Here is a 26,532-nt window from a genome sequence, read left to right as displayed (position 1 = left end):
GCCCATGGCCGCACAGAATCGCCTCTTGAGGCTCTGATGTGCTCGCCTAAATCGCTGAGATTCATCGTATCGCGTTGCTGTCCCATAGGCGCCGTCATTGTCGGGAATCCGCACCAACAGCTGCGCTGGGTATTAGTCGAGCTGGTCGAACAATACGTCGGGAAATGCCTAAGAGCAGAACGAAATACGCTCGCGTCGTCAAATGAACAACACACGTGTAGCACGTGGGTGGCCGATATATCTTGTTAAAGACATGAAGGTTGGCCGGCATCTTGCAGAATCGTGAGTAGCGGAAACAAACAGTCATTTACTTCTCAAAAAGGGTACTGGTTTCCCTACCAGCTCCTGGCTACAACCCTCCAGAACGAGTCAGCCATCTAGTCGCGAGTCGTGACTCCCTGTAGCCTTAATCAATACCAACATGTTAGAGCAGTATTGACGGACAGATCGGTGACCCGAGAAAATGTTTTTATTATGTACCGCCCATGCCGTAGATCAAACATGGGGTATCCTTCCACGTTCCAGAGCAAAGATATCTCGACAAGTGGGTAATCAAAACCCAAACAACAGTTTTCTTCAACCCCCCAATCGATTGTTTTGTGGGCTGTGAATACATTGCCAGAACGACAGGGCATGGTGCAAATCTGTGAATGCTGTCCCGGGATACAGACCCTTCTTGGAAGGCATCTTTGCCACTGGGGCGGTAGACCAACCTAACTGCCTTCGGAAAAGGGTAGCATGCTATCATGGGCGTGCGCTCATGTGGTATACCGATATGAGGCCGCAGCATCGGGGCTAGTTTGATGCCAGTGTGTGGTCCTTGTGTAGAGTTCTGAGCATTGAAGTCTATGATTGGCAGGATGAGAGAAACGATGTCTACCATCGGCATCACCGACTCCGGATCGCGCGGGCAAGGGATCCGCATTGGATGTGCGCCTCAAACAAGGGGAAGTGCTGTAAATAGCAGCAGATCCATGGGAGTTGGAAAGAATACCCAGCTCACACTGTGGCACCAAACCCCTCAGCCCTACCGTTGACCACACACAACAAGCCATTGCTGTTATCTGGTCGGGTTGCGTACCTGTGCGACTTCAAGAGAGACCGCTTTGTATAAGTACCTTGGTTATCTGGTCAGGTGCATATTGGCTTAGCTACATGTAGTTTTGAATTCCAAGTCAAATCGCCTGCCAGAATGGCGGACATAACAACTGGGCCTTAGCCAGAAGGCGAATTGGTAATTGATAACGGACCTGCAATATGGCCCCAACCAGCTAAGTGGTGGTTTGTCAGTTCAATATGAATCCAGCTTTCACAGGCTGTTAAGCTATCCGGCAGAGAAGACGAGCCAACCGATTCCGTCGGCAAGATATGCCCGGGCCAGTTTGAATGATTGAGTTACTATATAAGCTACGTTGACCATTTCCTCTTACCTGCGCAATACTAGTACCGTATTACTCGAGCGCAAAACACCTCTCAGAACTAGTTGCCTCGTTGCCCCACCCTTGGCCCAAATGCGAGCGGAATGTAAACAACTACAGTACCAGGTCATAAGTCTGGCGACACCAATAAGGGCAACCAATCAAGCAACTAGGATCCCACCGTGCGACCCATATTCATAAGAGAGTTACACAACATTATCATAATAACCGGACTGTTTAGCCCTGGTTTATGTGAGGCAAGCATCATGTGACCCTTATTGGTGTCCCCAGACTTTTGACCTGGTACTGTACCAGACAGGCAGATAGGAGAAGGGAGCACCCACAATATGGCATCGTCATAAACTCCCCAGCGCCGAACAACAAGAACGTCAACAGCATGTTGAAGTTGAAGCCTGCGTCAAAAGCGGCGGCCAGGATGTAGTTCCATCTCGCCCACATATCATAGCGATAACGATAGGCCCAGAACATGACGACGGATCCGCCAAGAAAGCTGCTCAAGTATCCGGTGCTGATGTTACCGTAAAAGTTTGCCATGGGCGAGAAAAAGATGGTCGAATTCCAAAGCTGAAATTTGGCGCGCGGGAAAAGTCGATGCATTCCGTATATCAGAATCGGCACAAATGCGCCAACGAGGGAACCGTGTCCGTAAGGCAGCACCTTGTGAATATGCTGCTCGAAAAGCCGAAGCGGGCCGATGAGAACGTACTGAACGCCCAAGGTCAGGTACAACGCGAGAGACTGGGCCGTCCATTGATGGGCGGGATCCTTTTTTACTCCAGTGAGGTAATCGAGTTTGGTGTCTAGGGCCCATCTCACGACAGCATAGTTAACGGTAACGCCCAGGAAAGACCCAAAGACCTGGGAGAAAAACACGGTCTTCGGGGACATGTGCATGTAGTGGCCGATCTTCATGTCTTGTAGGTTCAGTTGAGCACGGTACCTTGCGTTACCGGCGATTGCACAGTAAACAGAAGCACCAGTAGGGTTCTTGGAGCCGCTGACCGAGTTGGCCATCAGCCCACAGAGAAGCTCATTGGCCGCTCCGATGGACGGGAGGAAGTTGCTGAGAGCGTACAGCCAACCCAAGGGCACAACAAGAAAGGCGCCAGTTGCAATGGCAACAAAATAGGTCCACACTGGGATGAACTATTAACGGGTGCATCAACAGAAGTCTTCCCTGGGTTTTGAAGGTGTTCAACATACCATATTGCCGGTGGCGATGATGGTGCCAAATGAAATAAGGGATGCTGCAAAGAGCGCCAGAAACCACCACAACGGGACTTCGTTGTAAGCCCGCTGCAGAATGCTGAGTTGGTCGCTGTACTGTGAACTGATCTGGGCACCGCTCTTCGTTTGCTGCATCATCTTCTGCAAACTGGCTCTGACGACTTTGTATCCGAAAAGGGCAGCCCAAATGATTGCAGACGTGTACGCGACATAATTGAAGAAGATGGTCTAGAGGACGTGAGTGCCAACGAAAGGAGGCCCAAACTCCTGGTATGCCGTTTCGTTGAAAGAAACATTGGGAGTCAGAAGCTTGGTGATGGGGTAAGATGTCCCGTTTTCGAGAAACAGTCGGTTCGACATCAAATGCCTGTGCCATTCTCCCAGGTTGCCGTATTTGGCAGCCGGGTTCAAGATCCAGACACTGCACACAAAGCCGGAAAACATCACGACTCGGGTCCACTAAGAAGTCAAGAACAAGCTCCCGGTTGCGGAAATCGTAGACCAATCTAACGAAAGGTTCAAAACACCCATCCTGTCGAATCCTGCGCCAACGAAATCAGCCACCGAGTTGCTTGGTGCAACCCAGCAGAGGGAGGCCAGCGAGCCTAGCATGGGGGAACCGAATTCCGGAATGAACTGCCATAACGTCATGCCAAGAAGAGCCCATAAGAATACTTTGGCCTGTTTCCGGGATTCGGCCGTCGGGGTTTCGCGCTGCTTTTTCTGGGTTTCGAAGAGGGCTGTTTGGCAAAGTGCCATGAACCACGGGAACTGGGGGTCGCAGATCGGAAACTGTCGCGCCAACGGCGCGAAGAAGTATCCGGTCCACACAATCCCCCACATGAAGAATATAGCCGCGGCAGGATGAATCCGAGAATCGAAGTGTAGCTCAGCCATTGCCACTGGAGTGTAGCCGAGATTGTACGTGGCCCCGACGCCGCGGAAATGGTGACCAGAACGTGTTCCTTAACGCTGAAGGGACCTGGATTTAGGTTGAAGCTGAACCCTGGTGAAAGAGACCCTGACTTGCCAAGCGGGAAGGACTTTGGCGAGCCACACGCCAACGTAGCTGGAAGCAATCTGAACGAAAAGACGGAGTACGGCTCGTATGTCGTGCGGAAGTGCATCATCACCGATAAGAAGGCTCCGGGGATGACGAAGACGATCGTGAGTAGGAAGTATCGAAATGTGAGACACGGCAATTCTGGATCGTCATGCAAGGAAACGATGCGACGCACGTATGCCGGGATATCTTGCAGCCTCGGGTCGTTCTCATCGAAAGTCTCTTCCTCGCCGTTGGTTTGCGTCGTTGAGACAAAGGGGGGCTTTTCCATGTCTCCTTCGTTAACCGGAACGACTGGCTCGCTCGATGTTTCTTCGGACGCGCCGTTTCTGGGTGAGTCAATGTAAACGGCATCGGCATTGAGCAGCCCGTCGGTCTTTGACTTACTGGCAGCCTGTCGTGATTGTTCAGTTGATGGAAGCATGGTGGATATCTCCCGAAACGGCAGATCGCCCAGGTGCTAGCAAGAACAACGCAAAGTGAAAGTCAAGTCTGTTAAGTCTTGGTGACCAAGGGCGTCTGCTTCTGAGCATAAACTTCACGTCGCCGGGCGATGCGCTGTTATAACAAGAGCCGCCCATACTGGGTTACGCTACCCCTTTCAGTGCCAATTGAACCCTCACTTATCAACATCACCATCGAAACCATAATTATCACAGACCAAAAGGGGCGCAACTCCACACGCAAAGCTAAAATTCTCCAAACTAGGGCAGTTCTATGCCTTGCTACTTGAACCACATCTTACCAATGACAAATCCACTCTGTTGCGATCCCGAAATGGTTGATACTGGTGACAATTTCAAGTTCATGGAAAAAAAAAATCCTCTTCTGTCTCTAACCAAAGAACATGAGCGCCTTTAGTTCCAAGGTCGTAGCTGTCCACCATTCTTCAAGGTGTAAGTCCGCCCTTGGAGCCATGCGCTCTCTAGCGCCGACTTATCATACACCACGGTTGTATTTCTGTCTACAATCCGTCCAAGATCACCGCCAATCACTGACAAGCCTCGGATGAACGAGTTCCTGGTAACAACCCAGGTGCTGGTCTCATCGATCCGCACGGTCACCCCCCCACGGTCGTTGACGAGAGACGCGTTTGCCCCACCCTCCCAGGTGCTGTTGGTCAGTAACTGAACAAGTATAGTGCAGCCACCTTGTGTGATAATATCGCCAGAAACGGCGTTTGTTTGCATGATGGTGAGTGATGAGTTGGACGCGATGGGGTTCCCGCTCCAGCGTTGGGGCTCGACCCTCTCGAGATCTCTTGATACTGTGTTTGTATCTGTATGAAGCAGAATTCCTGAAGGATTATCGATCCTGGCATCCACCAGTGTGATATCTGCAGAAAAGCTTGCAAGGTAGAAGGCCGGGCCCTCGCGGGCCGTAAGCCGTAGAGAAGTCGCCTCCAACGTGCCAGTACCGTGCTCTGCGGTGACATCCCAGTCGAAGAAGAGGACACCACTAATCGATCCTGAAGTGATTGTGTTACCGCTTAGATGTACGTATTGGGCTCCTTCCATGATAACGGCGGGGGACTTTTCGGCCCACCCGGTCAAGTTGTATGACATTATTCGCCCCAAAGAGTATATCAACGGAGAGCCCGGGCCGGTGGTGTGGGCAACACCCCCACGGCTGTCTATGTTGAGACCAGCGAGAGTGGGTGACCGGAAGCCTCCCGAGCAGTGGCGGAAGTCAGTGACAGTAAGAACGGCACCCCGGACAGAGTAAAGCCCGACAGCACCAGGGCCACTGCTGTACAGTCGGGAGGCATAGAGAGTGGCCGAGGTCTCGGCTCCTGTGGCGTATAAGTTTATCGATCCGTTGTGAGTTTCGATTCTGCCAGAAAACCGAAGAATTGTTCTTTCGCCCTGTCTCAACATCAATCAGCATCATCATGACGGGAAACTTGATGGGGCAGGTAGAGTTCCTCACGGCCAAGATGGCTGAATTGTAACCATTTCCGAGGGATCGGCCAAGATCTTCGGGTGCTCCGAACTTTGTGACTTCTGCCTGGATAAGCTCGGCGGTTACTCCAGTCATGTAAAGCACGCTGGTCTGGTTGAAGGTGGTTGAATATGACCTCCCGGTTTCCGATGTCACAGGCTGATCTAGGATTCTTTGGGCAACGACTGGGAAGCGAATCAGTATCTAAGCTACCAATTGGAACCATAGTTATAATCACTACGTACTTGGACTGTTTCCAGTCGTGCTCGGGACGTAATTGGGATGAAGGTCGTTGTCTGCAACCCACTGACTGGTGTTGAAGCCAGCGTCTAGGCAGGGGTCTATTTCTGCGGTAACCAAGGTTTGGGCGTTAGTTAGTAGACTAAGCGCTCCCAAAGTAAAAGCTGTCAAGATTCGTATAGCCATGATCAAATTTCAATGAAGGAGACTGGATATTTGCGGTCTGTACGCTTCGCCGAGAGTGTATCATGGCTAGTTTGATCGCCTAATTGGCATCGTTAAGAACTTTGCCGACATTGCATTAAATACTGTTATATTCCACACCCTAGGGATTGCTACATGTGCCTGGGGCTGTGACTTAGTTCATGTAACGTATTTCTTTCAAGAGATAACAGAACACCAGTCTTTCGTGTAGCGACGTAATGATATACTGTGACCTCTCTGACAAGGTGAGATTTTTTGGTCCGGCTTTCTTACTAGAACTGACGAATGGCATAAGAGGATTGTTATCTCAAAGCTGATTATCCCAGGGCAGTCTCTGATAAATCGCTTAACGAAGCAAGCGCAGATTCGACGGCGCTGGAAGATTACCACTCGTGCTCGGTTACTAAATCCAATCCTATTTCTCAACCTGCATCTTGTAGCGGCGATTCTGTACCTTGGCCAATTAACAGTAAGTAGTCTGATGAACATTGTCTGAAACACCCAGATTGGTGCAACGTAATGTGACATGGGGTTGAACGAAGGAGGGCATATGAACCGGCCGTGCATCATGCATAAGCGAGGACTTGAGACACTCGACTCATGTGGCAAGACTGTGTATCGAGATGATTTTCACTTGGCTTGGAGGTGATCGTACTGCCTAGCCAAGAGTTCCGAGAAATGAAATGATAGCCTGAGGGAAGATTACGATTGCAGCTCATTTCATTGTATATGCCTTTTGGCATGTGAGCACGTGGGCCTTTGTGAAACAGCACACTCAATTGGTATACAAGAACCTCGTATTGTTGCCGAAGAAAAAGGCAAGACATCTTGCTTCCCTAGATATGAATAAGTTTATCACATCGGGTGGCTACCAGACTTACTCCAAGATCTCGCCATCCAATCCTTCTGTCCCGTCGCGCGGGCCCATGTACATAATATCGTGGAATATCTGAAGCCAGACATCATTTTCCTTTCTCCACCAATACTGTACTTTCACCAGAAGGCTGTTCTCTTGTTTATTAACTTGTCCCTCTGCCGAATCGTCCCACAAATCAACTCTCATGCCAACCCAACCTTCCAGCAAAGCCTTGCTCCGGGCCTCTTCCACTGAAGCAAATCCAGCTGGGGCAACCTGCTCGTCCGTTCCAAATTCGTACTCATTGTCTCGAAGTGGTCGGATCGTGTAGAAGCCTTTCTGAGTGGGTATCTTGTTTGCTTCTGTTGTTGTGGGTTTTGGGGCGTAATCGTGCAGGTATCCGACGATGGTGTCTCTGTTGCTGGCGGCAAAGGAGGGATTTGGACGGCAGATCTGATAACAAGATGAGCTAAAGAATGCCCCTTTGGCGTCAATGTTAGAAGTGTATCGATACGAGCGATATATCATTTTGAGATGGGCGATGAGGCCATCATCAATCTGTGAGCTACTCATTACTTATAGGCGAGAGTGACCAACCACAGACTTGATGGTGAATGTTACAAGGCCCGAAAGGTATCAGGCAGTGTTCTTCACATACACATATCCAGACCCGTAGGCAGTATGGCGATCTTCAGCTTTATCATGTAAAATTGATGCCACGTTGACAATAGTTGCGGTGTCCAAGACGATGGCTGTCATTGGTCGATTCAAGTCAGCTTTTAGCGCCATGTAAGGCACTACTGCCATTCGAGCAATCATGTCTAAAATCATGGAACCGTTTCCGAGAAGCGGATCACCGTCTTCTGATATCATAATAGTATGATAGTTCCATGAAGCAATTGATCTTGACGGAAGATCTATCTCGCGAGAAGTTGCAGGCGGTGATGCTAAGTGGCACACGCATGCAAGGAAACAGATGCTGGACCTCACACAGCAAAAATGCTTGAGACTTTGCACTACATAGTCTTTAGTTCACGGACTGATGTCACGAAGTTGTGAACTAATTAGTTGGCCCTTATGTGCTAGATGGCCTAGTACTAGAACACTGGGTAGCGGGTAAAAATACGGAGGGCGTTTAGTAGTTTGACGGTGTCTTAGTGTCTAACCTAATCAGAAAGTAGACATTATTGCCAACGTCTCAGCTAGGAATATTTTTCTATAACCCTAACTCTAACTACCTGAATCACAGCCCTTGGCTTACCTAAACTTAATTAACTGTCGCAAAATCGACGTCGTTGATTGCGGGCAGCAAAAACGACGTCGTTTATTACGGGCAGCAATTAACGCCCAATATACCCTGCAACACCCTGCGATATTAACCCACCTTTGAATTTGAAAGTGTTTGTCTTACTTAGCGCAAAGGGTCAAGTTAGAATTGAGGCGATAATGGAATATGGTATAACTATTCGAAAGTTGGTGGCTGCGGCTGTCATGGTACGATGACAGATTTACTAAATTCTTATAGGATTCTGCTGCCAAGCCTATAACGGTTGCAGGCCCTCAATAATGACTATTGTTCTTAGGGCATATGCAATTGAATTCTCGGCTGCGAATCGGCCGAAACGTATCCTAATCAAGGGACGACTGTTGGTACACTACTCGTAACGACCAGGTTATTAAATATCTGCTTCGCTTTAATCTGCTGGCGGCGTGTTTCAGATCAGGGATTGGGGTGTGGCCTGAAGTCTGGCACCAAACCTACTGTGAACGAGACGAAATTCCAAATGTTTGGAACCGCCTAAAATTGCCGACAAATACCCATTCCAACAGAGGCAAACACACACTCTAACTGAGAAGACTCTGCCGTAAACTTCAAAGTCGCATATCTACAGAGACAAGAGGAAAAAATGTTGTGGCCGGCTGAACTTTGACATGCCTGGAACCCGTGGCACATATAGACAAAACGGCTGGGCCTCGGCCACCGACAGGAAAGTAGCAGGTTGATAGGCACACATGACATCTGTACTTCTCCGAGTTGAGGCCAATTTTTCATTGCTAATCCATGCCGCTACGCTAAATAAGTGTCATAATTCATCCGCTAGCCATCTGATAACCCGGAGCGACTCCATCACGTTCTGGTGTCTCTTGCTGACCTCCCACAAGGCATAATCCCCCATATTCGCAATCGGCGGGTGGCCCCCAGTCGGAGGCAACTCCGAGGCGACATCCATATTATGGTTGACGCCGTCTTGGAAATCTAAGTTGAGGGATGCGTTGGAAAAGGAAAACCCGCGACCCTTGAGCTGTGCGTCGGAAGTAGTCGCAAATGGTCCGTAGGTAAAGCGGTCTTGGAAGGATTTTTGTAGCCTCTTCATCAACCGAGACAAGAGAAAGACGACCGAGTTGATATCCAGGTCGAAGGAGCTCACGAGGCTGGACTTTTTCAAGGGCCCGCCTGAAGCGTTGTTGAAGAAATGCTGCGGCAGGTTGAAGTCACCCCCGGGGCTCGGCGCCTGACTCTGCCGTGAACATTGCAGGCGAGCCCTCAGTGCGATGAGAAGATCATCATATGAGTCCAGGAGAAGAAGATGGTTTGTCGTGAAGAGAGAAATTGTGAGTGCGAGATCGGGGTACTGCTGACGTTGACCCTGGGGCTGGTGCGGATCGTGCAGTTCTGGTGCCGCATGTGCGGGCATACTAGCGTTGAAAGACCCAGCATCTAGAGCCTGGCCCCAGCATGATACCGGCGAGGCCGGTTGTGTTGCTTCCGGGCTCGGTCTCAGTGGCGGTAAGCTCTTCACGACGTCTATAAGCGTCTCGGTCGCATGTACCGTCACGTTGATGAGGGTCGATAGCTCCTCTTTTTCTTGTGAAGTTGCCGTGCGCCTCGCAATCAATAGTGACTGAAGGTCGAGAAGACGCTTGATTGCTGGCTCCGACGAGCCCACGTTGGTCTCGGGCGAGGGCGGGAGCGTGTCGCCGGTGTATGATTCGGCACCACATATGGCAGGCCCCTGATCGCAACCAGATGTCCAACAGTCGTCCGTGTTGTTCTGCAGGGAGCCGACGGTCGTTGGAGTTAGGGGCAGGTCTTGTGGCCCAGCCGCGAGAGCAGTCTCATGATGGCCTAGAAACCCCAACGAGCCAGAGTTCATCCAATCGGTCGCCATAAGCTTTGTGTCGTGTTCCTGTAGAAACCCGAGCAGCGGGTCTTCGAAGTTGCTGGTCCACTCATGTCCCCCGCCTCCAGCTGGAGGGCTGGGCATGATGCCTAGACCGTACTGGAAGTCACTGGCTTCGTTGAAGTTGGGTGGAAATCCTTCAGACTGGGCTGTTTGTAATGTGGTGTCGGACATTGTTGACGATCGGCGGTATTGGTCCGGGGGCGTTGACTGAGTGGTGACCTCCTGAACCAAGCGCTTTTTGGCCGGTCTGCCCATGCGGCGGGGAGGGCTATAGAAGCAGTCGATTTGAAGACGCTGGCATCTCTCGCACTTCTTGGCGCCGTTTTCTCTTGAGCACCGGCTCTTCAGCGCGCGACAGCGGTCACAAGCACTTCTTTGAGAGAACAGCATTTTGCAAAGGACTCAGAAACTTGGTAAAGAGAAAAGTCGGCCACAAGTGTGGAAGACCAAGAGACGAAGCTTATATGTATTTGGTTCTGCATTTGTCGACTCTGACATTGTGAACTGAGTCAAGAGGTGGTCCTGGTTGACATGTCTTTGCCGAGACGTCGACTCACGGCAAGTGGTATCGTGAGTGGAGGGGGGAGACGTCAGATCTGGACGAGATGTCTCGGCTGAACCTACTCGATCATTATTGTCCGAGCTGTCCCTCATGCGCGTGGATGAACTGCTTATTTTAAGGTTTCCGAGAAACTTTGCACGTATGACGTGTTGACTCAGGACTCCCACGCGGGCCAGCTATGTCGAGCCGACTTTGCACGCATTATTTTGGCAATGTACAGCGCTTGGCCGTTTTATTCACTTGATCCGCGTAACCGAGTGGCAGATATGCGGACTTGTATTGCGAAGTCCTGGTCCTACAGAGACTCTTGTTGCCTGGCACGTGGACAACGTCGCCTCGAACTCTCTTTCGGCCCTGATGCCCCTAACCCCAGTTGTGCAGCAGGGATTACTTGGCAATTGACTCTAATACCCTATCTACGTGCGTAGTACCTGCTCGACCATAAGGGCCCCAATCTTTGCTTGAACTAACTGGCGCGGGGTTATCACAGGTCATGTCTGGCAGAACTACCTAAAGGGTAGAAGTCCCCGATGGGCTATGTGGCTGTTAGTGAGGTGCCATTGGTTATCTCGATTTGATATGCGGGGTCTTGGTATGCTTTTTCCAGACTGGTGTTTGGATCAAGTGTGTTGGACGCCTCGCGCCCTCACGTGGGGGCTCTAAGTTGATGCGCTCTACAATTCCGCTGGTAAATCAGACGTGGCTGTTACGAATAATTCTAAAAACAAGACAACGCCAAGAGCGGCTTCTTAACCAGCATGGCTGTTCTTTTTTAGGATCGACTTGCCAAGAGATCTATACTGGTACTGCGGTATCAGGCCAAAATTCAGCCCCCTCGTCATGTATTGATGGGTCTGACGGTCTGACCACTCAACACTTCGCGAGCCAACCAAAGGGCTTAGATTCATCAGACTTACAACTCCATCTTAAATCGGCTCTGTCAAGTTCTGTTCTCGTCACTGCTTTTGACTTATGTCAGATAGTTGAGTTTCTGCCCCGCCCTTGTCTGCGGGTTGATACCTGACTATCCGGCTAAACATACCCCTGTAAACTGGTACCTAGATGATCAAATCCCGAGGATAAAATGAAGGCTGGCATCAACCCGGTCTTGGGACGAGAGGGGGGTGGGCTGAAAACGATCAACCAGCACTCTTAGAGAGATGCGTAGGCAGGTTTGAGCTACTCGGCTCATCCTGGAACACTCAAAACTGTCCGATGCAAGGCTAAAGCCTAACTGCGATTTGCCTGCCGACGAGGGAGGGCACGTTGTAGGAATGTCGTGGGTGGCACCGACTGCATGGACGTCCGACCGATCAGCCGCCGGACGTGGTGTCCCGGGGGCGGCCACTACTTGAGTGCCCACTGTTGCGGGATTCTGCTTCAGATACAGTGGTTTACACAAACGGACAGACAAATCGAAGCTAGAGAAGGACGAGCTGATATTATAGACCAAGTACCCGAAGCAGAGGGTTCTGAGTCGTTACCCCAGTGCGCCAAAGTTTAAGAACATAGAAAATCAAAACCCCCATGTATCTACTTCTCGTTCCCAGTTGCATCATTCTCAGTTCCCTACTGCGCACGACTCATCGCGTGTTTAGTCATGGTCGACTTGTTACCTCCTTCATGTCGCTCGAAGCGTTGAGTCGGCCTGATATCTCATTGTGCAGCTATGGTTCATGCGAGCCATCCCTGCACCGATTTCAGCGTACGTCGCAACATCTGTTGAACTTCAACCTCCATCGATGATTCCAGGCCAAGGAAAATCTGTTCGTGTGGGGTTAATGAGTCTCAACACTACCTATATCATGTCGGCCTTGATTCTCCATAGTATAAGCTATGGACTCCTTGTGAATCAAGTGCCGCGTATCGCCACTGTCACTTGCGTGCTAAGTCGCTACTCAGGTGGTAAGACGTATGTTCGAGAAATAAAGCAAGGAAAATAGGAGAAAATCGGGTGAGCCCCCGGGCCTTTCAGCCAATTGTAGTAGTCTATTCCGTTTCGTTGTCAACGAGCTTATCTGACCCCGAGGTTTCATTCAACGTGCGTACCCACTTCGCGCCAACAATAGTCTACTTGAAACTCTTACCCTCAAAGGTGATAATGATCCCTCTGTTTATCTATGCAGCTCAGTTCTTCTGTACCGCCCTACGGCCAAAAGCCCTAAAATCGAATGCAGCATAAGCCATGCGTAATACGTCAGGTTTTGGGCAATTAACGGAATATCTCACAAGCTCTCAAGCTTGTCTTACTTGAAATGTCTAGAATACGCTGGAGGTTACTCTAGAGCTGGACGGAATTGCCCCCCACGACTTGTTGGTCTGCCTGCCCTGCATCGCATAGGAGGGATTGGGCTGTGGCGATTAACCCTGGATCCTCTTGCAAACGCGCTCCTACTTGTTTCTTGCTACTGTGCCAGGGGGGCCTGTCTCCTCTATTTTCTTGCTTGTACGCTGTACAAACTCTTTTGAATCAACGGATGGTCTGACATCAGGGCGGGATAGGCCATAGGATGACGCGCTGAACAACGTTAACCCAAAATCATGCACCGAAGCGTGGGGGGGGGGGGGGGGGGGGCGCGTCGCCCTTCCTGAGAAATGCTCCGACATTAACCCGCTGTTCCTGGAGCTTATCTGCTCCGCGAGCCGGTGAGGCCAAAATCGTCTGTGTAAGAAGACGAGAAAGAAGCCGAAGTTAGTCTTCTGGGGAAGGTGGCGTCGTCATGAACCGGACTGCATGTATACGGTTCAGCGGCCCATATGGCCATTTTGGGTTTCGGCAACCCATACGGTGTAATGCCAGTTCGTCAAGTCTCTTGAAGTTCACGCAAGGCACACCTCTAATGCCGAATCCGATGGAACTGCCGCGAGGCAAACGTTAATTATATGGGTGGTGGATCCTGTGGGAAGTATAATCATCCGCGACAACACCAACAAAACCCATACCCAAACACCCTAACCAGCAGTGCGTCGTTGACGCCGAAGTAGGGCTCCAGCAGCTTGAGCCAATTTCTCACATGCTATTCCTCTCTCCCCACGGTCTCTCGTAGTGGAGTGCGCATACTGCCAGGCCTGGACTCGAGCATCCCAGTTGTCTTGGGCCGGGCCTTGGGCCGGATGTCCTTTCATCCCATGCCCCAAGAGAGGCAGAAAGCGGCGATTGCAAATGCCGGAGACGGGTAAAACTCACGGGTGATACTCAACACGTATGCCGCCATCACCCCCGGGATGTCGTTCGCAGGGAAGATCTTGCGGAACCCTGAGGCTCCTGCGTCAATCACAGCTGCCACGTCGATATTTGGAGACTTATGTGCAAGACTCTGCTTCAGCGTCCCGACAAATATGGCATTCCCAATGCCCAGAAAAACTGCGCCTCTAATGAACTGTAAAAAGGCTATGAAGGAGATACCCACCGAGATTTGCTCGGGTGGCAGGTTGGCCTGAACGGCGATGAGTGGCTGGGTAGTGTCAGCGGAACGACGTTGAGAATCAACGAGGAATGGCAGGCATCTCACCAACTGCAACACAACACCTCGCCCAGCGCCTGCAAGGATCTGATAGAAGGCCCATTGCGCAACGGTAGTCGTCGGCGTAAGTGTCGTAAAGAGCCCGCTTGCGATGATTGTTACGGCAGTCCCAGCCGCTGCCCACGGTAAGTAGTATCCGAACTTGCCAACTGTGCCAAGAAACATAACACATGTCAGCGGCGCCTTGTTTCATCTTGGAAAGCCTAGAACGCCTGGGGAGTCGTTACGTACTCAGTAAGCCTCCGCCATAGGCGAAAGCTAATTGTGACAGGATGCTAGGCAGAACATTAACGCCGCTCTGAGCCGGCGACGCCCCTGCCACCGTCTGGAAGTATAATGGGAGCAAGTAGATTTGGATCATTGATGACCCGATAAGAGTGAAGTTTGTGGCAGCCGCACACCAAATAGGTTTCTTACCGGCCATGGACGGCGGGATCAGCCCATCGTCCCCCTTATGGTAGTTCCAAGCGCCCCCAGCGCCCCGGCAGAGCCGCAGAAGGTTCCGATCACAATCGGACTTTTGTAAGGACATCACGTATTTCCGCCGAGCTCCAAGGCTGTGAGAAACATGACGGCTGCAGAAGCACTTAATAAGAACCCCACAAAGTCAAGGTATGCATGTATTTTGGGAAGCACCTCCATCAGCCTGGTTTTGGGGACTTGGTCGGGGACATCGCACCAGGACAGGAAAAGAAGAACAAGGCCGCCGATAGGCGTGTTGATGTAGAAGCCTGTCCGAGTTCATCCGTTATTAGAGTCGCTTCGACGTGCGGTGGCTATTGCGTAAAGGTTTCTCACTCCATCGCCAAGTGCTGTACTGCGTGATCACGCCACCAAGAACAGGGCCAAATACGCTCCCACTAGTGGGAAACGTTAGATGGCGCCACTGTAAGATGAGATGCAGCCTATTCAAGTTTACCTGTTGGTAACTTGGCTGGCCCGTTAGCTTCCCATGTATCTCATACGTCGTTTACGCCGAAGAAGCAACTCACGACCAATGACAAGCCCCACAAGAGCTGTAAAAGAGGGATGTTAGATAAATTCCAGAATCTATGACACTGTGATGTTCGTACCGGGTCTTTTCTCGAGCGGCAACGATGCGGCGATTATCGTTAGGGCGCCGCTCATGATACCGGCACTTCCTACTCCAGCCACCACTCTACCCAGGATCAAGACCATGGACGAAGGGGCCGCTTCGCAGACAAGCGAACCGATCTCGAATAAGACCAGAAAGGTGAAGTAAGACCACTGTTATGTGTTGCAAGTCAGTTTCGTCGTCTGCCTTCCATGCCACAGCCGCCACCGCACCTTTGAGCTGAAATAGTGGTATATCTTGCCCGTCAGCGGTTGAAAGGCAGCATTGGCAACTTGGTAGGCGCTGCCGTACCATCCAATGTCTTGGAGGGAGTGGAACTCGTCCGTGATCGCCGGAATAGCCTGTGGGAGTTATTGATCAACACAGAGACCTGGATCGTACGACTCGAGCCTTTCCTAACAGTGACGATGATAGAGTTGTCGAGGAACATCAACCACGCGGTGACGGTGACGCAGGTGGCAATAACACTAGGCGGACGCCCGAAAGATACTTCGTGTCTTGGGACACAGCCCTCATGCCATGGGATACGTCATTGTGCTGGTCGTCTCCGACGATCTGGCTGGCTTCCCCTACAGTTAACGTCGTCATTGGGATACATGGTTCGTCTTTAATTGTGGACGGAACCGTATCTGTGGATGTGAGCCTAGGGTTAAATGCCAGTCTCTGTTTCTTTGTCATCGTCACGATGCCTTTTCTCAGTGTTGCGGTCGTCGCTGACTGGCCGTCCCGACTTCGATCCATGGCGAAAGCAGCAATGATCGACGAGTAACCGATACTTCAGATTAGGCGCAAGGATTCTATTAAAGCAAGTAGAGGCGAAATATTGATCGGCGGCCATCTGCGATGAAGCAGACATCGGCGATCTAGAGCACATCACAACTGGTATGTCCCATCAGGAATGAAGATTGGTTCAAGCTCAGCCCAGGGCTCCATGTGGGTAGCGATACACGTTCGGACCGAACACGTTTCACTATGGTTCGCAACTCTGGAAAGCAGTGGAACTGAGGTCGTTGGACACGAAGTCGGAGCCGTGGCGGTGCCCCGATAAGTCAAGCGCATAATCATGTCCACGACTCATAAAGCGCATGGGTATTGTAGCCATGCCACAAGGCTCGCCATTTCCATCTGAAGAATCCCAACGACCGCTGACACTGTATCAGTGAAAGAGGGGGTTGGTCCTTGCTTCTTGAACAAGCTTTTTGAAGTCGGCTGCTATCTCCGTGTTTGAACCGGTCCGAGTCATGGTATTCGCCGGCACCTATTCAAGACCGGCCGCTACGCCCGAAATCATGTGTTTACGAAAAAAACGTGTCGCGGCAACGCGCCAATCCGTTGCCTTGACATCAGACAGCCGAGTCATTTAGCCGCCGCACTCCAACTTCCAACATCGCAAGCGTACGTCAAGACTGCCAGGTTGATGAACATGGGCCTGGCCAAGGAAACTTTTGGAAGTGGCTGGAGTGGGCAATTGCGTGACTAAAGCATTCTTGACATATCTCGTAGTTGATATAATATGCAATGTGGAGTGAAAGTTGGTGTGAAAGGGCCAGCAGCGCTTGGGACTACGTTACCACGTTGCCACAAAACGAAAAAGGCCAGGTCCAAGTGTTGTATTAAGGTATATGCTGGCATTGGCACAGTTTGCCATATGCTGAAAACGGCCCATCTTTCGAGGCTACGACCGTTCATATGCTTAACTCCAAGAAAACACCATACCCAATGCACCGTAAGCCGCCTGATGCGCCGTGCCAGAATATCAATCCCTCTAAACAGCACCGACGAGCCCGTCGTACGCACGTTCGACGGTCCGACCGCCCATTCCAGGGATGGTCTTGAGCTGCGCCAATGACTCGATCTCGATTTGAGCGTCCTTCTCCTCCGACATCGTGTCAAGGTAGTCGATAAGGTCCTGGGCCTTCTTGGACCCGAATCCGTGCAATCCCTTGATCCTCGCAAGGTCCCGGGAGTTGACAATGCTCAACAAATTCAGGGTCTGAGGAGAGGGTGGTCCCGTGGATTCCGGGAAGATCATCTTGTGGGTCTTGGTCGGCTTGGGCTTTCGGCTCTTCATCTTGGCTGAGACGTCCACAAAGCTCATGTCTTCGTCTTCTTTGGCCAGCTGCTGGTACTCATCGTCACTCTCGTCGGCGATCCTCCTCCGCTTCTTCTCATGCTTGTCACGACTCGACGCCGGGGCCCACGCTGTTTCGGCAGAAAGCTTGTTTCCAAGCTTTGACCGCAACTTTTCGATCTTGCCCAAGAGCTTCGCCTGGCCAGGGAAGAATGGTAGTGCTTGCTCGTACATCTGCAGCGCCACAACATCATTGCCGGCCTCCTTTGCCTGCCTGGCCGCCAACAAGAAACGAAGCCCCTCGGACCGGGTATCATCACGTTCCCGCTCCTCGTTCTCGATACGTCGTTCAAGTGCCTCCAACCGTCGGCGGACAGCGTCGTTAATGTCGGGGTGGGCGGGTGCTGGAGCCGGCTCGGTCGTCTTGCTCTCTCTAGATGCGAGTATCTCGCTTACCTTCTTCTCGACAATGGCCTCCAGTTGCTCAGCGGATATCGAAAGCTTCTGTTGTGCAGGTGGAGGGGGCCGGACGGCTTTGGTGGCCTTGGGCGCCGTCTCGCGGTCTGCAAGGGGCTTCCGGACCTGGGTAGTGTTGGCAGCCGGGCGAACCGAAGCCGCCGGCTTGCTACGATCGGTATAGACGTTGAAAAGCTTGACGGGACGGGTGGCGTCGGCCTTTTCGGTTGCCTTGGCTGCAGCAATGGCGCCGCTGTGGATATTGTGGGCGTTGGCCAAGGGACGCAGAGGTTGACGCTGCGTCATCGTAGAGCTGCCCGTGTTTGTACGCGGGGCCTGCTTGAAGACGACCTCGTTCTCGATCTCTCGAACCTCGATACGTTTGGCTCTGGAGCTGACATTCAGGCTGCTCAGGGTGTCAAGGTGGTAGCTGCGAATGGGGGCCAGGTTCAGGATCATGATTGTGATGCCGTTATTCTGACCCAGGCTGAGGATACGCGTCATCTTGGACTCGCGGTAGGGGATCCGCCTGTCCCCCCGAGATATAGCGTCGATGCACTGGGACAGCACAAAGAGACTCTTGTTGATGGCAGCTGACTCGACCATTCTCTCCTTTCCGTTATCCGTCCGACGGTTGTCTTCAGAGCCAGCCAAGTCAATGGCCGACGCCGTGCTTTCGCGAACCTGATCGCCCGTCGTTTGGGTTACCTTGACCCGCATGATGGCATGGCTTCGGCTACTGTGGGCGTTGAGCTTGGTGGCGGCCGTGACGCGGTTGTTGTTGGCTTCAATGTAGAGACGCGAGAAATCCTGAAGGTCCTCGCAGGCGCGTTCTGACAGACCCACCACCATAGTCTTGCCGTCCTTCTCACGGAGAGGGAGGCCTGAGGGTTGACGCTTCTCCGGGGGCTCGAACAGATCAAAAACCTTGTCGTTGTAAATCTCGTAGTATGACAAGGCCACATCAACAGTCGTCTTGCCACCCGTGTCCTTGGCAATCTTCTTGCCGCGTCGATACACGCCGCTCAAAAGGCGGGGAATCACACCTCGGTCCGCCAGTTTCAAGCCGCCCCGCATCGTATGTGTCTTGCCGGTTCCCGTTACTCCGTATGCAAAGATGGTGACATCGAGGCCCTGGAAGAGCGCCTTGATATGGGGCGCGACTGGAATAGTTGGTTAGTTATGTGGCTGTGCATCGTCTCGCATCTCGCGGAGCGTGTTTTTCTTTCTTTCGTACCCTCTGACGTAAAAAGCTCGTCCTGCGTGGTCGTCTGGTCATAGACGCTGTTGAAGGCGAAGGAGAATTCCTCGCTCTCGTTCTTGGGGTTTGGGATCTTGACCAGCGTGGCCGGCTTGCCTTCCTCGGTGCTGTCCGCGCGAACAATGGTGTCCTTGTCCAGCTCCTTGTCGAGGAGAGGACGAATACGCGCGACCACACGAACAGACATGGTGTGCCAGCCAGCCAGTTCAGAGAGGTTTTCGATCCGATATGCGGGTGGGTGAGTGGCGGCAACCTGGGCAAACAGAGACGGACACAACAGAACAAAGCAGGGCGAGTGAGGACTTTGTTGGGATCGGATGGACACGCGCGGGAGACGTCGGACGCGATGGTTGTAATAATGGATCGTCGAGATCCTTGAAAAGCAATTTGGCGTGACGCTCGGTCGAGCCGTGGGTGGCCTTAGGTTGCAGGACTCGATGTATAATGAATTGTTGTGCAAGGGATAGGATAACTACGGAATTAGCACAAGATGTCGACGAACAGGGATCACGTCCGAGGGTCCGTCGTCGGGGCAACAGACGCTGGTCGTCCGCAAACAGGACTGATGCGGTCAGATGCGCGTCACGTGTCTCGAAGTATGTCCATGCTGCTGGAAGTACGTACCGGAAACTCATCGGAGCCATGTTTATCCGGGCGATCGCGACAGGCCGGGGCTTACCCGCAGTTCTACCGTGACGGGGGTCCCTCCGCAGCCTCAGCTCCCAATTCCTGTTTGAGAAAGCTGCGAGAGCTTCTAGAGAGCCTTGGAGGCCACGATCCGATACCAACTACCGACGTCATCAGCCTCTCCTGATGTCCGTCATGCGCGCCCAATTGCCCTTGCTTCGGCCGACGCGAGGTGCCCGATGGGGTCAGGCATTTTCGTACGTCTGCCGGCAATGCAGGGGCATCCAGATCAGCGCTGCGCCGACGACTGAAGCTCCGCGAGTCGGCGGGGATGTTTTCGGTGCTCGGGATACATGGCGGCACGCTGCCGGTATGCTCTTTGTCATGTTTCTCCGCTGGGATTGCTGATGTCCCAATGCTGACTTGAGACTCCGGAATTCAGATGCTCGATTCGAGGTCCTCGGCTCCCCATACTCGCTGCTTTCCGTCACCTTGTCGCCGTCGCAGCAGCTTTACACAAGACGGGGGACGTTAGTCGGTGTCGCAGGCAAGGCTGAGAATGTAAGACTCGATGCCGGTGGTATACGTGAGGAAGACAGTATTGATATAACAAGCGAAATAGGCCCAGTCGACCCTCTCGATTCTCTCCCCCTTCACACGAGCCTTCCTTGGCGTACCGTTTCTATATCAACGCATCTCGTCTTCGACGTCGCTAACGGCCTTGATATCAACCAAGTCGCCCACTACCACCTTCTCCGTCCTCCACCTCGATGGCACTACCGACTACATCGTATCACAGCGCAACGCGCTCTTGGCATGGACGGGCCATACCCTCTCCGTGTCTCCACGCATCAGTCGCGGTCTCTCGCTGGCCCATTGGGGAAGTACCCACCTCACCGGCCGTGGACTGGCCGCGCTATCGTCGCCAGGCCAGATCTATGAAGTTACACTCGCCGAGGGGGAGGAGTTTGTCGCGCACCCGTCGCACGTGGTCGCGTACTCGGTCTCGCGCAACCCTCCATTGCCGATGCGCCTAAAGTCCAATATTCTCCGTTTCCAGGTCCCCAGTATCACTGGCCTCTTCCCTGAGACCAGCTTCGTCAAGGCGATGCGCGACACGAGCACCTACAAGAACCTTTCGAGATGGATGTACTCCCTGCGCACCACGTTGAGACGCACCATTTGGGGCGACCGCCTGTTTCTCCAGTTTCGAGGACCGACTACACTGCTCATGTCCAGCCGGGGCGTCACAATCGCCGACTCCCTCACCAACAAGGAGATCAACGAGATCGCGGATGCGCCGGCCGGTACCGTCCCTGAAGCGGTGGAGCTGGCCACCAAGCCCAAGATGGAAGAGACACCAGCATTCAAGGAGCAGGCGCCCTCGGCCATTCACGTCGTGAGTGTCACGCGGGACGGCAAGGTCAACTTCGAAGATGCAAAGGACCTCAAGGAATTTGTGAGGTAGAGGGTAGAGGAGGGGTTTGGAGGGCGAAATAAGGAGCCGGTGCATCCGCGCCAAAAAGCAGGACCGTGACTATAGACGAACTCGACATTCACGGAACTGACCAATGTAAATCTACTGTGTAATAGACAACAAGGACGGGTCTTAGCACCACCGCCAATGATGCGCACATGCAGGGCAGCCCGGCCGGCTCCGAGACATGTCAGCGCCAGCCGCGAGGTTTTTGAGGGGGGAATGAACGCAGCAACGCCCACATTTTGCTCACGCACATTAGGCTCGGACATGTCATGAAAATGGCGTCCATAAAGCCGACCAGCCACATCCAAGAGCCAGGTCTCCCGCTTCGTCGCAACAAGCTTCCCGCTGACAGCAAGCACATCAGCCACCACGTGGCGTTCACGGACTTCAAGCCTACGTTCTTTAGTTAAATCAGCAGGCGTCGACTGTCGTTCACGGCTGGCATGGCTACCTTGTCCAGCGCATGTCTGACCCGAGCGCCGAGCACACCCCTCGCGCGATAATAAAGCGACATGATTGGTCACCCAAAAACCGGTACCTCGGGCCTCGCCTTTTTGTTAAAGAGCCGAATAGCAAGACTTGCCGATTCCCCGCGCCGGATCACGGTGCCCGGGCACGAGAACAAGATTTGGAGATTCCTTCCAATTATGGAGCAGATGCGGATCTTGATAGGGACTGGTTTCAAAAGCTCCTCGAAGCAAAGAAGACGTCGCGAAGTCAGCCCGCGGCGTATTATGTCCAAAGCTTGAGTTTCTCTCTCTCTCTCGCGCGCGCGCGCGCGCTCTTAGCGATGGGGTGCCACACACTCTGCAGAGAAGGTTGGGATTTTGGGTAGTTCTTCTACCCGCCTGCTGATTCTCATGCCAACCTACTCAACGCTAGTTCGAGCCGAGCAACTCATAGTCATTTGTTACTGCGAGACCGCCTTAGTCGGGAAGAAAAGGACAAGGTTGTACCACGCCAGCTTCCGAGATCCGGCCCCGTGATCCGATTCCGCACGTCCATCGTCGCGGAAGAGGGTTGACTTACGGATACAGCACACCAGGATCCCATCCCCATCACTGGTTAAACCCGGGACTAGTCAACGGCAACAACGCAAATCTCGTCACTTGCGCCAACTGAACACGCTTGAACCGAACCACGCGGAAGAGACGTGTCAAAGTCTGCTAATTCCTTATCAGTAGTTGTCCAGTTAGAAAGAAGAAACAACGATTGCCGGTTCGAGAGTAGATCGCCGCTTGTTAAGCCCGACCGCGTTTGCGCAGATCCTGGCCACTGTTGCATCCCTTCCTCCCGCCCCTCCCCATGCAGGATATGGGGATCAGGAATTGCATCGATCCTGAAGGGCGTGTTGTCAAATCCGAGCATGGGGCTGTTTGAAGTTGCTCTTCTCCGATATTTCCTTCGGTCCCAGACTGATTTCCCCGAGACCGCGGACAAAAAGCGAGTCCATCTTTTGCCGTTAAATGATACACTCCCTCCCCTTGGATCCCATGAACATTCTTGTCGTATGATCACATCTTCGACTAGGACTTCTGCATCTGCATTCATCCGCCGTCGAGGAATAATAAGGAGAATAACAAGACCTGTCCACCACTCCGTAATCAAAGCTCCCCCATTCGCCAACGAGAAAGACAACCAGGCGCAACCGTCGCATCAAGAACCCGAAGACACGGAAAACGACACAACCGTTTCGTCCCACTTGCGCTCCCCTGTACGGGGTCCTCCATCGAGCGTTTCAATTCCCATTCCGCGCCAGAGCGGTAACCAGGAAAACATCACCAGCTGGGAAGGGAGAGGGGATCAAGAGGACAAATCAACTTCGCTGGAATTTATTCCGAACAGAGGACGGGAAATATCCAGACAGAAAGAAGAAGAAGAAAAAAGAAAAAGGAGAAGGGGAAACCAGCAAGAAGACGGTCACATAAACACTACCACACTGAGGTGAAGGCAACAGGCCGACACAAGCAGAGAATGCGACACTCCAACGACGGCTTAACGACGTCATCCGCCTCGTCGACCGTCATGGACAGGTCGCACCCGGCAACGATGGCGGACGTCGAGAAGGCGGACCGGTCGCCGTACGACTCCTCCTCTCCGGCCCGTCATTCCCTCGACCGCATCCCCTCTCAGCAGCGCGAGACGGACGCCAACATGTACCCGAAACCGTCCGACGTTGTCGAGGCCGACCTCGAGAAGGGCGGCCCGGCGCCCGCGCATCATCTCATCGGCGCCGATGCCGACGCCGAGACGAAGCCTGGCGAAGGGGCGCCGCCGGCTCCCGCCGCCCCGCCGGGCATCAATCCGGCCGACTTCCCCGATGGCGGCGCCGAAGCCTGGAGCATGGTCTTCGGAGGCTGGTTGACTCTTTTCTGCACCTTCGGCTTGATCAACTGCGTCGGCGTGTTCCAGGCGTACTATATGCAGGGCCCGCTGCGCGAGTACCCTCCATCGACGGTCGCGTGGATCACCAGTACGCAGGTGTGGACGCAGACCTTCATGGGCGTCGTGGTGAGTTCCGCTGTTCCGTGCCACTCCCGGAAGCTGTAACCGCGCGTGCGCGTGCGCTAACATCCCACCGCAGTTCGGTCGTCTGTATGACTCGTACGGCCCCAAGTACCTCATGTACGGCGGCACCGTCGTCTACGTCTTCGGCCTCATGATGACGAGCCTGTCGACGCAGTACTACCAGTTCATCCTGGCCCAGAGCATCGTCTCGTCCGTCGGCTCCAGCGCGTGCTTCAACGCCGCGATGGCGTCGGTGACGTCGTGGTTCTTCCGCCGCCGCGCCGCCGCCTTCGGCATCATGGTGTCCGGCTCATCCGTCGGCGGTGTCGTCCTGCCCATCATGATGAGCAAGATGATCGCCCAGGTCGGCTTCCCATGGGCCATACGCGCCGTGGCGTTCCTCTTCCTGTTCCTACTGGGCGTCTCGTGTCTGACGGTCAAGTCGCGGCTGCCGCCGCGGCCCCGTCCTCTCGTGCTCAAGGAGTACGTCGACAGCCTGCGGGAGCCGCCGATGGCCATCACCGTGTGCGCCATGTTCCTATTCTTCTGGGGAATGTTCCTGCCCTTCAACTTTGTCATCTTGCAGGCGAGGGCCCAGGGGATGGACGAGAACCTAGTCATCTACCTGCTCCCCATCATGAACGCCTTCAGGTGAGTGCGGTGCCCTCGGGGTCCAGCGAACAAAACCTCTCTCTTGGTTGGTCGGTCGGGTCGGTCGTGCTGACGAATTGACTATAGCATCCTCGGTCGCATCATACCCGGCATCGTCGCCGACAAGATTGGCCGGTACAACGTCATGGTCTTCATCACTTTGGTCAGCGCCGTCTTCTGCCTCGGCCTGTGGATCCCTGGCAAGAACAATGCGGCCATCATCGTCTTCCTCGTCGTCTTCGGCTTCTCCTCTGGCGGCTTCATCTCGCTGGTTCCGGCTTGCATCGCCCAGATCTCTGACATTAGACAGATCGGCGTCCGCACGGGCACCGCGTTCGCCGTCCAGTCCTTTGGCGCGCTGACGGGCAGCCCCATAGCCGGCGCCATCGTCGCGTCGCAGGGTGGTAGCTATCTGGGGTTGCAGCTGTTCTGCGGCCTCGTGATGCTGGCGTCGGTTTTTGTCTTCTTCTGCGCGAGAACGGTACAGGTTGGATGGCATCTGAGAAAGATTGTGTGATGGAGTCCAGCAAGGAGCTGGGTGGTGCGCCGAAAGTTTGTTTAATCTAGAGGGTGTACGGAGTATACGTATAATGTTTCGCTGTAGTCTCTGCTCCGGGCCGATGCCGGGATATTACACCTAGGCGCCCGGCGAAGACGGGACGTCCGATGTTCACAACATCGGCCGGTACCTATGTAGACCGGGCTGGACTTCGTTATGCATGATGCAAAGACTGGTAAGATCGATCATGGGTCCATCATCGGTTGGGGGGGAATACTCAAGGGGACCTGTTGACGGGTGCCCAAATCATAATGCTGTAGACAAAATGCAAAGTACACAAGCAACCGATAGGTTATGGAAAGCAGATGGAGGAATCGTGGCACTTATTGTTCCTTGATGATTGTGCTGCACTTTACGGAGTTCCCCTCGCTCCTATCCGGAGCTCCGTCGGCCAATCCTGCAAGGCACCGATGATGGACACCAGGGAGTGCTGCAATGTGGTATTGGCCTTTGCATCAACGGCTTGGTTTAACCGGTTGCTGTTTTCTCGTTCTTTTGAATTGAACAGCCTCTGCATGAATATGCTTCGAACAGAACCAAGAGCTCGAGCACGATTTCCCCATATTCATCATCGACATCACAACAAGCATCTAAGTAGTGCCGATGGTCCTTGGCAATTGCAAATACCTAGTCATTCCTTGTCCAAGGATCCCAAGAAACGTCGGGCTCATGGGTAATCTTGTCTAAATGGGTCACCACGAAGTGATGGCGACCAGGCAAGGTCTTCCAGAACATGTTGCCGAGGTGGCCTCCCCTGTCCCGCCGTACACCAAGTCTCGCAATTGTTGGTTAAAGGACGAAACGATCTTTTGTACAATTAATGAGTGGTGAACTATGGCCAACCTTTTGCGTTCTCCGTAACATGTTTGGACCTAGGCCGATAGCGATTTTCCGATCACCACAGCTACTGACTCCTGTACCCTTGTCGAACCACGAGGTCCGTCAACAACCTCCGCGCCTATCAACGCGGTGCAAATCTTTTGCTAGCGCGGCGTCCAGCCGCGAAAGAACCAACCGCCTGTAGGTTCCCTTGGTATTGGCTCTTGAATGGGATATTTGCTGCTCAATTGAACCGGAGCGTAGCATTCGGGTTCCAGCGGGCGGAACCTGTGCTTATCTGCACAAAGCTTGGCTGTCTTGGCTCGCCAAACCAATCTCTTGCCTCCTTCCAGATCCATCCTGGACATGAGTCCAAAGGCCGGTCCGCACGCGGGGTAGCAATTTTGACGGAGGCGGAGTGGTTCTGGAAAAGAGGTCGGGACTGGACGAAACGCAGCAGCCAAGGGCCTCAACGGCTCGACTCCCGGAACTTGATTAACACTGCTGTCCGCCGAGAGTTTCGTTTCCTGCCTTTTTGGGACATCATGGTGGTATGAACGGCCCTGGGATCATGCCAGACACTGGGGAACAAGGGCATTTAAAGAAGTTGGTCATGTCGCGCATTCGACCTCGTTTGGCTTGTTGGTCCAGTCCCAACTCACCACAGTCCTACGTGCCTAGGATTCCGTTAGCTGCAGAAGAGCCTCGGTTTTCTCTCTTTTAGAGTAACTTCAGTTCTTTCGCTTTAATACTACCCAGC

At 53.0% G+C, this 26,532-nt stretch overlaps 10 protein-coding genes across 10 annotated transcripts; 3 read left to right on the top strand and 7 right to left on the bottom strand.

The window, feature by feature from the left end:
* Window positions 1-1,451: 1,451 nt before the first annotated feature.
* LY79DRAFT_589814 (OPT oligopeptide transporter protein-domain-containing protein) lies at window positions 1,452-4,000 on the bottom strand (the record flags this gene model as incomplete). Its single annotated transcript, XM_060561072.1, is given in 6 exon segments — window positions 1,452-1,501; window positions 1,763-2,585; window positions 2,643-2,894; window positions 2,904-3,087; window positions 3,127-3,568; window positions 3,592-4,000. Coding segments are annotated over 6 exon segments (2,160 nt in total).
* Window positions 4,001-4,586: 586 nt separating this feature from the next.
* On the bottom strand, window positions 4,587-6,096 carry LY79DRAFT_514222 (uncharacterized protein; the record flags this gene model as incomplete). Its single annotated transcript, XM_060554581.1, has 3 exons — window positions 4,587-5,594; window positions 5,659-5,855; window positions 5,916-6,096. The coding sequence occupies 3 exons, from the start codon at window positions 6,094-6,096 to the stop codon at window positions 4,587-4,589; spliced, it is 1,386 nt and encodes a 461-aa protein (XP_060414765.1).
* Window positions 6,097-6,894: 798 nt separating this feature from the next.
* On the bottom strand, window positions 6,895-7,707 carry LY79DRAFT_551945 (uncharacterized protein). The gene has a single exon (XM_060557685.1). The coding sequence runs from the start codon at window positions 7,541-7,543 to the stop codon at window positions 6,992-6,994; it is 552 nt and encodes a 183-aa protein (XP_060414764.1). The 5' UTR covers window positions 7,544-7,707; the 3' UTR covers window positions 6,895-6,991.
* Window positions 7,708-9,054: 1,347 nt separating this feature from the next.
* LY79DRAFT_514479 (uncharacterized protein) lies at window positions 9,055-10,545 on the bottom strand (the record flags this gene model as incomplete). The annotated part of the gene is made up of 1 exon (XM_060554617.1): window positions 9,055-10,545. The coding sequence occupies one exon, from the start codon at window positions 10,543-10,545 to the stop codon at window positions 9,055-9,057; it is 1,491 nt and encodes a 496-aa protein (XP_060414763.1).
* Window positions 10,546-13,839: 3,294 nt separating this feature from the next.
* Window positions 13,840-15,935, bottom strand: LY79DRAFT_589810 (efflux pump; the record flags this gene model as incomplete). The annotated part of the gene is made up of 9 exons (XM_060561071.1): window positions 13,840-14,172; window positions 14,230-14,390; window positions 14,473-14,692; window positions 14,815-14,972; window positions 15,040-15,101; window positions 15,230-15,257; window positions 15,315-15,489; window positions 15,550-15,678; window positions 15,918-15,935. The coding sequence occupies 9 exons, from the start codon at window positions 15,933-15,935 to the stop codon at window positions 13,840-13,842; spliced, it is 1,284 nt and encodes a 427-aa protein (XP_060414762.1).
* A 1,167-nt stretch (window positions 15,936-17,102) lies between these two features.
* On the bottom strand, window positions 17,103-19,312 carry LY79DRAFT_579297 (kinesin motor domain-containing protein; the record flags this gene model as incomplete). The annotated part of the gene is made up of 2 exons (XM_060560015.1): window positions 17,103-19,027; window positions 19,102-19,312. 2 exons carry the CDS (start codon window positions 19,310-19,312, stop codon window positions 17,103-17,105), a joined length of 2,136 nt encoding a protein of 711 aa, XP_060414761.1.
* A 635-nt stretch (window positions 19,313-19,947) lies between these two features.
* LY79DRAFT_669292 (mitochondrial biogenesis AIM24-domain-containing protein) lies at window positions 19,948-21,220 on the top strand (the record flags this gene model as incomplete). The annotated part of the gene is made up of 3 exons (XM_060563622.1): window positions 19,948-20,122; window positions 20,195-20,313; window positions 20,375-21,220. The coding sequence occupies 3 exons, from the start codon at window positions 19,948-19,950 to the stop codon at window positions 21,218-21,220; spliced, it is 1,140 nt and encodes a 379-aa protein (XP_060414760.1).
* Window positions 21,221-21,459: 239 nt separating this feature from the next.
* Window positions 21,460-22,267, top strand: LY79DRAFT_179129 (uncharacterized protein). Its single transcript, XM_060551289.1, has 2 exons — window positions 21,460-22,053; window positions 22,118-22,267. The coding sequence occupies exons 1-2, from the start codon at window positions 21,699-21,701 to the stop codon at window positions 22,219-22,221; spliced, it is 459 nt and encodes a 152-aa protein (XP_060414759.1). The 5' UTR covers window positions 21,460-21,698; the 3' UTR covers window positions 22,222-22,267.
* Window positions 22,149-22,998, bottom strand: LY79DRAFT_179115 (uncharacterized protein). The gene has a single exon (XM_060551288.1). It carries the CDS (start codon window positions 22,784-22,786, stop codon window positions 22,313-22,315), a length of 474 nt encoding a protein of 157 aa, XP_060414758.1. The 5' UTR covers window positions 22,787-22,998; the 3' UTR covers window positions 22,149-22,312.
* Window positions 22,999-23,209: 211 nt separating this feature from the next.
* On the top strand, window positions 23,210-24,911 carry LY79DRAFT_589807 (major facilitator superfamily transporter; the record flags this gene model as incomplete). The annotated part of the gene is made up of 3 exons (XM_060561070.1): window positions 23,210-23,746; window positions 23,820-24,394; window positions 24,482-24,911. 3 exons carry the CDS (start codon window positions 23,210-23,212, stop codon window positions 24,909-24,911), a joined length of 1,542 nt encoding a protein of 513 aa, XP_060414757.1.
* Between the last annotated feature and the right edge of the window lie 1,621 nt (window positions 24,912-26,532).

The sequence above is a fragment of the Colletotrichum navitas genome (assembly GCF_030913465.1).
Source record: "Colletotrichum navitas strain CBS 125086 chromosome Unknown LY79scaffold_25, whole genome shotgun sequence".
NCBI classification, from domain to species: domain Eukaryota; kingdom Fungi; phylum Ascomycota; class Sordariomycetes; order Glomerellales; family Glomerellaceae; genus Colletotrichum; species Colletotrichum navitas.
Note: the sequence above shows the minus strand (reverse complement) of the source record. Positions and strands in the feature narration are given on the sequence as shown.

Coding starts and splice junctions, on each gene's coding strand:
- LY79DRAFT_179115 (XM_060551288.1), bottom strand. CDS start 22,786: ATGAATGCAGATGCAGAAGTCCTAGTCGAAGATGTGATCATACGACAA.
- LY79DRAFT_179129 (XM_060551289.1), top strand. CDS start 21,699: ATGTCTGACCCGAGCGCCGAGCACACCCCTCGCGCGATAATAAAGCGA. Junction 22,054..22,117: donor CCACACACTCTGCAGAGAAG/GTTGGGATTTTG, acceptor ACTCAACGCTAG/TTCGAGCCGAGCAACTCATA.
- LY79DRAFT_551945 (XM_060557685.1), bottom strand. CDS start 7,543: ATGAGTAGCTCACAGATTGATGATGGCCTCATCGCCCATCTCAAAATG.